At 35.4% G+C, this 10,743-nt stretch overlaps 1 protein-coding gene across 1 annotated transcript; it reads right to left on the reverse strand.

The window, feature by feature from the left end:
- Positions 1 to 2,322: 2,322 nt before the first annotated feature.
- LOC134270002 (uncharacterized) lies at positions 2,323 to 9,447 on the reverse strand. The gene is made up of 9 exons (XM_062752170.1): positions 9,355 to 9,447; positions 7,590 to 7,789; positions 6,525 to 6,690; positions 6,226 to 6,329; positions 5,006 to 5,709; positions 4,720 to 4,869; positions 4,461 to 4,600; positions 3,995 to 4,138; positions 2,323 to 3,702 (listed from the first exon to the last, which is right to left on the reverse strand). Exons 2-9 carry the CDS (start codon positions 7,785 to 7,787, stop codon positions 2,822 to 2,824), a joined length of 2,487 nt encoding a protein of 828 aa, XP_062608154.1. The 5' UTR covers positions 7,788 to 7,789; positions 9,355 to 9,447; the 3' UTR covers positions 2,323 to 2,821.
- Between the last annotated feature and the right edge of the window lie 1,296 nt (positions 9,448 to 10,743).

A 10,743-nucleotide genomic window follows, 5' to 3' on the forward strand; every position in this document is an offset into this window, starting at 1 on the left:
GGTTAAAGCATACAAGGAGAATATTAACTACAGTGTATTCTGAATCATTTAGTTTGTAGGAGTCAATGTTCAAAGGTAAGCAATATTTTGTTGGTTCATAGGGACATAATTTCATTGGTCACTTGCATATTCAGACAATGCAATGAATAAATTTAATGACAAAAAATTGTTTGTGGGGATCTCAATTCAAAAATAAGGGTGACCCACAGACTCTACAAACATTGGTCCCCCATGAACAAAGATGATTCCAAAGTAGTTCAAAGAAATGACTAGAAACAAAATATCTATGGCAAATAGCACCTAACTTAACCTTAACCTTTGAAAAAAATATGAAAAATACTGATGAACCTTTTAAACATCATCATACATGTAAATATTAATTGGATTTTGTTTTGAAAGCTTTGATGTGTAGCACTAGTACATTGTAAAAACAATACATGCATCTGTAAAGATGTTTGACAATGTTTTAAAAATCAAATTGGATTTTTTTTCAAAAAATCTCATGTAGTTTATACATGAATTAAGTGAATTCATCAATTGTAGAAACACATGGATATACCCAATATGGGTTAAAAGCAAGACCCATTTTACCAGGGACTTCCTGGTGAGTATGGAGGTTGCCAATTACGTAGAATATTATGTACCAACTGACATTTATCATCTTCAAATCCGCTGAGAAATTTAGTGATAAATAAGAATTAGCATGAATAAGGTACATGTACTTAATGATCAGGCAGTTTAGTTTGATTGCTGGATGTTTATATATTTTATTTCTCTGTAGCCAGTTATTATCAGAATCAAGTAGTGACTATACAATTTCTTCTAGGATTACACTGATGTGCAATTTCCAAGCAAGACCATTGAGTGACATTTAGACTTTTTGTACTTTCTCAATATACAGCCTTTATTTCATATTTCAATAATTCTGATTTAAGTTTAAGTTTTGGACATGTAGAAAAATGAAACTAAGAGCAAACTGACATGAGAAAATTGGCAGTTATGCATCAAACAGTTTAATGCAAACAAACTTATTACTTTTTTTTCTCAAAAAGACTGTTTCAATGTACTTAGCTGAAGTGATACTGTATCTACCATGAATATATATATTTTTTCTGACAAGTATGACAAGTAGTTATTTTACATTAGGCAATAAAATGCAATTCACATGCAGGTATTAATTGGCAATGGTATTGATCAACATGACAGGCAAATATTGAAAATTTATATTGATTTTACATTGAAGATTTTGTCAATTTAGCCTTCTAAGAGCAAATTAATGAGATTTGATTCCTAACTTAATTTATGCAAACAAAGATATCCCACTGCCTCTTGTAAAGCTGAATTTTGTCCCATCCCCAATTGCACCCCCCCCCCCTTCAAAGAAAATTGTCTTCAATATTCAAATGCAGAAAAACTTGCAGACACCTAACAGGATTTGAATATAAAACAAGTATGGTGGAAATCAATAAATGACTAGAATTTTAAGAAGCAAAAGTTTTGGTGATTTGCTTTTTAAAGTTACTCATCTTTAAAACTTTGATGTATTATATGTATTTGTACCTCTAAGAATACTCCAGCATGCTGAAGGTTCACAACAAGACTTTTTGGACTTGGCACCACATATAAGGAGGGTAGATACGTTTACCGAGGCTCTTACTTGCAGGAGTACTCCAAGAACAAAGAGTACCAGGTAAAATAATCACACACTATATAAATGGTGCCTGTTTTGGAGGGTAACAGCTGAAATTGACACCCCAAGGAAAACCATTGTCAACCATTGTCATTGTCGTTGACAATGGTTTTCCGAGTGGTGTCAATTCCAACTGTTATCCATCAAAACAGGCACCATTTATTTTATTATACTGAATGTCTTATTGATTTAGGACGTCAGCAAAAAAAAAAAAAAACCGTCTATCGTCTTTTCGTTCATGTATAGAAAGCTTTCACACTCACCGGTTCACTAATCTCCTTATTGTTTGTTTGATACTTGAATTAGAGTCATTTATCATACAAAGTTTCGTTATTTCTGACTCGCAAGCATGTTTCCTACACTCGCAAGCAACTATCGTCTGTCGTTTGTTGTTTTCAAGTAAGCTATATCGGACGCAAGCTTTTCTTGACGTAAGGTTCTTTCAAACGCGCAACTGACGTTTTGAGAATTCTACGGTGAACCGTACGCGCATAATTTCCACGCATGTGGCATTACCGTTGTGTTACCCGTTGTCACGTGTGTTGCTAAGGCTCAGGGTAATCGAACGGATTGTTAACTGCGTCTAAACCAATCAGATTTTAGTATTTAACATGAAAGTATAATAAACTAAAATGATACATTTGACAATGCTTGCACCAAGCTAACCATGTTTCACATTATAACAATTAATAATAGCTTAACATTAAAAGCACTTTTGATACATGGCACAATTCGCTACTGGAAATGTAATGGACATGAGCTACATTAGCCGCCTACAAAATCTGAATGTTTGCTTTGCAAGAGATCTGTAAGATTTGCATATGGGACACAACAAACATTAAAATAGCACATCTTTCATTAAAATTTAAAGACATGCAGTGGATAACAATACATAGAAATTTCTTTGATAATTATAATCAACAGAAAAAAACATGCATCAGAACACCTTATAATGACAGGCATTCTGATATATTCTTTTTTCGTAACAAACCAGACTTTAATAACAACGAATTCCTTGAACAGTTTTAACAGGTTCAACTTAAATATCTCAACATTAAATAACAGTGGCTGACAAATGTATGGGTATACTAGCTATAAAGGCAAACATTTGTCAGCAGTCTCAACAACCCACTAAGAGTTGACAACAGCTGTGGGCAGAGGGCTATTCTGTATTGTGACCTGCGACCTTTCACCTCTGGTGTCATCCATGTGGAAACTGATCACCTCTGCAACCTGGCTTTCACATGGTTGTCCAAGACTTCCTTGAGATATCCCTTGGTTTTCATTTTTAGTGTCTGTCTGAAGATAACAAGGATCTTCACCAGTAACCTCATCATCACCACATCCGTCCTTCACTTCATCTTCACTCACTAAAGTTTTTTCCTCTTTTCCGGAGGAGTTAGAAATATCTTCATCTAAGGATTGCTCTTCTACCTCCTTTCTGTCAAAGTCACTAGATTGATCAAAGTCTACAGAGTTCTCCGGTGAGAGATCCCTGTAAGTACTGCCAGCAACACTCACATTACTTATCATATCAAGATTCACAACCTCTTTCTGACTAGCATCTTCCACACCTCCCAAAGGAATCTGATTCCCAACCCCAACAAGGACTTCATCACAACCTTTTTCTAGATAATTATTTTGTTCTTCATCAGTCAAATGAACACTATTATCCCCAGGTGGAGAATTTTCCTGATGGACAGATGGATTAGTGAGTGGGTCCACACCCTGTCTGTCTGTCTGCTTATCTGTAACAGTGTCATTTGGTTTAATGTCCTCTGCACCTTCTCCCACACTTTCCTGAATATATACATTTTCCTCCTGGTTATTTAATTTTGCTTCTCGTATGTCTGAAGTGTTATTGTTATTTTCACTGTCAACATTTTCACTCTGTTTTTTAATTCCTGTAAAGTTAGTCCCCTCTTCTGATTTACTTTGTTTGGTCTCGTCAATAGGATCAGCCTTTGAACTTTCCTCTTTTTTGTTGATTGTAGTATCAACAAGTTCATTTCCTAAACACAACAGTTTTTTAAATGGTTATATTAAGATGACTTATTAAAAAAAAAAGCAGTAATAAAGAATCTTCACAAATTGCTCAATGCAACTCTGTTGCAACAAAATTTTTTAGCAATCTATTTATTATAATGGATTAGAACAGGTTCTTCATGTACATAATAAATCATGACCTTTTTCATGGCCAACCTATTTCTTCAAGTCCATGAATTGTACAGACTAAAACATTTCAAATAAAATATTTTCTACTACTATTAAACTTTATGTGCTTCCACAGTACACAGTACTTACTTTTCTGCTCTGTGGTAACAGGCATTAGGTGTGTTATGGAGTGCTTTCTGGCTTTCCTTTTTCTGCTGCCCACAACTGGCTCAGAAGGAAGATCCTCTGCTTTTACTTTCAGATGAGGTGGTATGATCAACTTTATTTCAGGTGCTAAAAAATAACATTTTTTATTTTATTTGAAAGCTAGGGAATACTTTTTTAAAGTAGACACCAATTACCTCTCCTATGAGATAAACTTCTAACTCCTGTTTCTTTAACTTAACTTATTTTAAACTCTTTACCAGCATTCCAGCAAACAGAAAACACTGATTTCAATCATTTCTGCAGCTTTTTAAAAATAAAGTACATTTTGGAGAGAAAAAAAATCATCTCTTTTTGCAATCACACAGTCACTGTTCCCAGAGACTTGTCATGAAACAAGTCCCAGTCATTGCATCTACATACTAAAATTACTGCCAATGCTCCTACATACCAGAGTTACTGTCACTGCTTATAGAGGAAGTACGGCTTTCTGATGTGGTCCTCGGTTTTGGAGCTGTCTTCTTTGGTTTAGCTACCTTCTCTAAAGAGCAGGCAGGAAGAGTGGCTATGTGGGCTTCCAAGTCAAAATCCCTACCAAAATTTACACAGCAAATATACAAAAAAGAAGGCAATAAAAAAAACTTGTCAAACCTTTCAAAAACTGTTTTGAACTTCCAAAGCTTTTTAAAAAATTTATTTGAAGTATTTACCCGGTTTTGTATCTGCTACTGTCTTCTAGGCGGATCTTCTCAGACTCTGATTGTGTTCTCTTCCTAATTTGTCTAGGATAAACAGACAGAACGTCAAACCGCAGGTGCTCTCTTGGATTCAGATTTATCTGCTCCTCTTCCCTGAATTCACTGCAATGGAAATAATTACTGCTTATTAAATTACATTTTTGAAATCAATCAAATCATTTAGCAGTAGATTAAATTATTCTTGGACATCTTGGGAGATACATGTAAAAATGTTCCCATATAGAATAAATCTCCACACCTGTCTCTCTGTAAAGTCATCTGCTCCTCTCTGGCTGCCTCCTCCGGTGACTTGGTGATGGTTTGCCTGTCTTTAGAGGGCTGTATGATCCCTTCGTTAATCAGCTCCTGATATCGCTGCCCTCTATTCCGACGTTTGGACTTCCTCACAGGCTGAAGGTCATTTTCTCCTTCATCATCCATTACATCACTGCTTGAATCCCCGGCCTTCTTGTAATAAGGATTCACAAAAGGCTGCAAGGTGCTCATTTCTGGTGTGTCTTTAAAACCTTCAGAATAACACCTTTTTCTTTTATATCCAGACCATGCTGACATCTCATTCTTCATCATATCAGAGTCATTCAGCATAGCAGACCTTCTAGGATCCATCCATGAACTCTTAGCTGGATCCACCCCAGACCCCAGACACATCTGTTGATTAAGAAGCAACTTCCTCTCCATTTCATCCCTAGATACAGAGAGGTCATGGAGAAGTGACCTTTCCCTCTGTTTATCTGTCAGCATGGTAAACTGTCCACTCCTTTGTTCCACTAGTGAATTGTCTGATTTTGAGTAATACAGCTGATCAATGATAGAGTCCATGACCATTTTTCCACAAGCTACAACAGTATTTTTGTCCTCTTTCTCTGGGCTGTGTTCCTGGTCTGATCCACTCACATGCTGAGTTTGTTGAGGTAACATTCTACCAGTCTCCATATTGGTCATCTGTAAAACAAGAAATTCTATTCTATAGTATTCCAATGTATGAAATTAATGTTTAACTTTCTAAGGTCCCTGCATCTAATATTAGATGTTGTACATAATAAAGTCACCAATAAATTATATGTCCAACGATATGACGCTTAGTGCAAACTAAACCAATTTAAATGAGAGCAATAAGGCTGGTTTGATTTCAATAATAAAACAGTTGTCATGACTCACAATGATACAAATATTACATATCCTTTATATCTGTAAATCTATAGGAATTGAGCATTCCACAACAACTATTAATGTCATAGATGGAGGAATTGCAAGATGGACTTTCGTCAGATTAAATCATTAATTCTTATATGTCTAGACCATTTTCTCTGCATTGAAAAAAATTATGGTAATTTTTAATGTCTAGACCATTTACTCTGCATTAAAAAATGTCTAGACCATTTACTCTGCATTAAAAAAGTTATGTCAATTTTTAAAGCAAGGGGTGGACAATCCTCTGGCTTTACAACTTTGACTAACCTTTTCTCTGGTAGGCTGCACTGCTGGGATTACAGTGGTTGGTTTGGATGGATTTTGTTGACCAGCCATAAATAACAGACTCAACCCACCCATGTCAGAAGGATCTAAAGGAACAAAATCACATATTAATTTGTGCTAGTTCTTTTCATTTCTTGTCATCTAATACCTCAGTCAAAACCAAATCTTGACATTTTTTTCATATGAATTTTTGAATTGCCTATTATGTTTATTTTCTAAAATGAGAAATTCTTTTTATATACATAATCTCCTAAAAAATAAGTGTACCCCTATATTTCTACCTGCTAACTTCCCAGGAGTAATTGACTGGTCAGCTCTTGAAAAGTCAAAGTTTTCATGTCCCATGCCTTTTGTTGGGGACCTTGGTAGCAGGCCAGCGGGGTGCATTCCTTTCTCTGGGTTGTGCCATTTATAATCAGGGTTGGCTTTCATAAAGGCATCCTTATACTGAAAATTAATTTTTGAAATCATTATGCAAAATTATTTCTAAAACATAACTGGAAAAGCTCTAAAAATGTAATATAAATATTATACATATATTACCTACATGGCTTTGAGGGCAGCATACCAGAATTTCTGCCCCAAAGTGACAGGAAAGCCCTGGAGTGTTATGTTGCCCGATGCCGTAGGCAGAGGGCAACATAACACTCCAGGGCCTTTTCTGTAACCGAGGGGCAAACATTCTGGTATTGCTGTCCGAGAATTAAGCCATGTAATATATGATATATAACATTTTTAAACATTGAGCCCAAACCGATCATCGAACATATTTATTGAACACTATGTACACATGTACGTTGAGTATAATTTCAAATTATCCCATCCTGTTTCATGGAAGAATGTTTTCAGTATTCTGACACTTGTGTTGATAACCTGTGTTGCATTTTAAGAATTTTACTCCTCCATTAAATTATCTAATTCTTCTGAATCCAAATAAACAAATCGCAGACGTCCCGACTTTTTAATTTTCGCGGAACTGTTAAGTTTGCTAAGCAACTGCCTCTGTGAATTTCAAACCCGACGTATTTAATATGCAGAATGATGGCACGTGAGGGAACATAACTGTGTTCAGGAGGGCAATATAACTGTTTCCGGTGAAATATAACTATATCCGGCGTGATTCAGCAGTTTTTCTGGGCATATGGATAAAAATATCATATTTGTAATATAATGGGAAAACTTCTTCAAAAATATTATGTAAGTCATTATAACAGTTACTTGATCACATTGAGATGACTGGTGCAGATCATCAGATCATGCAAACAAGATGCAAAGCATCAAATTTGATCTGATGATGCGCCTGTCAATGAGACATGATACGTACAGATCTTTTTTGCACTCTTTACCTGCTTGGCTAAATCTGTGTACTGTGTTTTCTCTTCCTCCTTTAGGTTTGCCCACAAATCACCAAGGATACGTGTTACATTCCGGTTGTCTAGATTTGGGTTCTTTTCTCTCACCATTGACCGATGTCGCTTGCAGAAAATAAGGAAAGCATTCATTGGCCGCCGGACCTCTTTTTTATCTGGATCAGAAGGGTCCATACCTGAAGGTTGAGAAGACAATAATTAAAATATTATTTTTATTGAAGAAAAAATTAACACAATGGCACACATATAAAGTGTCTTCAATAAAGTTTTGCAATATACCGTAAATCTGGAAATTTTTACATCGATTTTATTTTGCGAATTCGGGTCAAAATGGTGTTGATTAATTTTTATGTTTCAAAATTTTGCGAATTACCACTGCTTTGTTTACATTTTCTTATTGGTAATTTATTTTCAAGAAAAATATTTTTGCGAATGCAATGAACTCGCAAATTTGCTAAATTTATCTACAGCAAAAATTTCCAGATTTACGGTATTTGGTACAAGGTATAATATAATACAGACTGCCTAAAAAGAGGTTATATAATGGGGGGGGCTCTCTTAATAATTTGTTTATATATACACTTTACTATAGAAAACAAATCAACTTCATGGATGTGACCTCAGTTAATTCTTGAAGTTCTTATATTTTTTTTTATTCCTTGATTTTACATTGGCTGGTATAGTATCTGAAAATGAAAGTTTGAACACCCTCCCAAAAATGCACTTTGCACCCCATGAGCAAGCAAATTTTTATGTTTTCTTTAATTTCTTTTTCTATGTTTTCTATAGATAATATGCATGTACCAACTTATAATGTCAAAATATATGTAAAAAAAAATTCCTGGTGAAATTAACTTGTTTGCCTTAATATTGATGTCTTATTTGTTTCGAATAAAAACAAATCAAGAATTATAGTCAAATTATGAAAATTCATTTGTAATTGAATTGGCCAACAACTTTTTTTTAAACATAACATGCATAAGGAAAGGTGTCTCATGGACTTCCCAGAAGAAAGGGGGGTATTTTAATGACGCATGCGCAAAAGCATGACAGTCTCTGCACCTCCTTGTTTATATATTAGGCCATTGAGCCTATTTATGATTAAAAATCACAAGATAAAGTCATGTTATACAAAATTTGCTGTCAATGACCATTTTCTCCTTAAAGCATTCGAATCATCGTGTATCAAACTGTATAACATGAAAGCGAGGTTCTGTGGGGTCAGGAGAGAAAATATAAACAAACACATCAATTTTAGCAAAATGTCAACCAGTTCCTTAATTTATAAGTTTCTATTTAAATTTCTCATCGGATTCATTTGTTTGCTACCATGTTTGTCATAATCTTTGCTGTAAAATGACCCTTCACAGATGCCTTACAAATCGAAACGACCATGTGCTTTCCAAGTCGACAAAACATGGTGAACGCCGCTGGAAAACACGTGGCCCTATTTTGGGCCGAATCCTCCCCACGTGTAAGAGTTACAGTCCTACATATGACAGTAAAATTCTTTATTATCATTTTATTTATCAAAATGACACATCAATATACAGTTACAGTGGACGTAAAGGTGTATATTGACAAGAACAAGGTAGCTCATTATGACACTTCGACCGCATCATGTCGGCCGATCATGTGGACAGTTCTAGCTCTGTGGAATGAATCACCAAAAAATTGAATGGGAAAGTTGTGTGTCATTCAGTCAAACTTATAAAAAGATATCAATAGACGATTATCTTACTTGTCAGTTCCCGATCAGCCACCAATACCGTTAAAATGATCCCCTAAAGGACTTCCGTCAGCGTGTATCTCTCTCGCTAGGAAAGCGAACTGCGCAAGCCATTCGAAATAGGTCAAGGTTGCACAATGTCTCAATCATTGCAAAATATTAGATTATTCACCATTCAACTCCAATATATATTGACCAAAATGTTGAATACTCTATTTATTAACTTTATAACCTGCCAATATAATTATTCTAAATGAATAAGACAAAATTCATCAAACAACAGATACTGAAAAATTCTTGGAGCGGATCTAGGATTTTCTATTTCAAAAATGCTAGGCCTAATCAGCATACGCTAGAGACAGGTCCGTATCAGCGACAATTTCAGTTTTGGGGAACGGCCATACAGTTTTAGTTGGGGCAGTATAAATAATAAATAAACCAACGAGATGGAGGGGAACTAATACACCAAATGTGCTAGACCTGATATTAACCAAGGACCCGGACACAGTAGTAGATATGGAACTACAAAGTCCTCTTGGAAAAAGTGACCACTGTGTCATCATATTCAGCTATGTGTGCAGAGTGGATGTCAAGAAAACAAAGAAGAAGAGAAAAAGTTATAGCAAAGCTGACTATGTAGGACTAAAGGGTGAAATTAAGCAGATAAATTGGAGGCATATTTTGGGGAATGGCTCTGAAAACATAGATGAAATATGGACAAAATTTCGTGGAAAGATGGAGGATCTAGAGAATAAGTATGTACCTACTTATGAAATTGGAAGGAAGAAAAACCAGCAAATTCCCTTGGATAAAGAAACTCTAAATGTCATTAAAGAGAAGAATGCCTTGGCGCGTAAGTACCTAGTACACAAAGATCCAGATGTTAGAAGAAATTACAATCGTACTCGAAACAAAGCAGGGAAACTAGTAAGGAAGGCTAGGAAGAAATACGAAAAAAATCTAGCAAAGGAAGCAAAGAGTAATCCTAAGAGAATATGGCAGTATATCAACTCAAAGAGTAAAAGCAGACAAGGGATTGCAGATTTATGCACCGACCCTAGAGATCCGAAATCAGAAAAAACGGATGATGATGAAACAAAAGCTAGCATTTTAGCGGATTTTTTTAGTAGTGTTTTTACCAAAGAACCAGATGGTGAAGTACCACAACTTAAAGCCAGAAACATCCAAATTCAATGGGAACAACGTTACATAAAGGAAGAAACTGTTAAGAAAATACTCAGAGAACTTAAGGTGGACAAATCTCCAGGATTAGACAATTTTCATCCAAGGTTTTTGAAGGAACTACATGAGGAGCTGTCGGTACCACTAACTATCATATTCAATAGATCATTGGAGGAAAGAAGGGTTCCAATGGAGTGGAAAAAAGCCAGAATAAGTGCT

Source organism: Saccostrea cucullata, unplaced genomic scaffold, assembly GCF_032062105.1.
Source record: "Saccostrea cucullata isolate Sc308-1 unplaced genomic scaffold, CSIRO_AGI_Scuc_v1 ctg261, whole genome shotgun sequence".
NCBI lineage: Eukaryota > Metazoa > Mollusca > Bivalvia > Ostreida > Ostreidae > Saccostrea > Saccostrea cuccullata.

Excerpts from the sequence above, each read along its gene's own strand:
- LOC134270002 (XM_062752170.1), bottom strand. The coding sequence starts at position 7,787 with ATGGACCCTTCTGATCCAGATAAAAAAGAGGTCCGGCGGCCAATGAAT. Across the intron at positions 6,330-6,524 it reads TACTCCTGGGAAGTTAGCAG|ATCCTTCTGACATGGGTGGG; the intron begins GTAGAAATATAG and ends TTGTTCCTTTAG. Across the intron at positions 3,703-3,994 it reads TGTTACCACAGAGCAGAAAA|GAAATGAACTTGTTGATACT; the intron begins GTAAGTACTGTG and ends TGTTGTGTTTAG.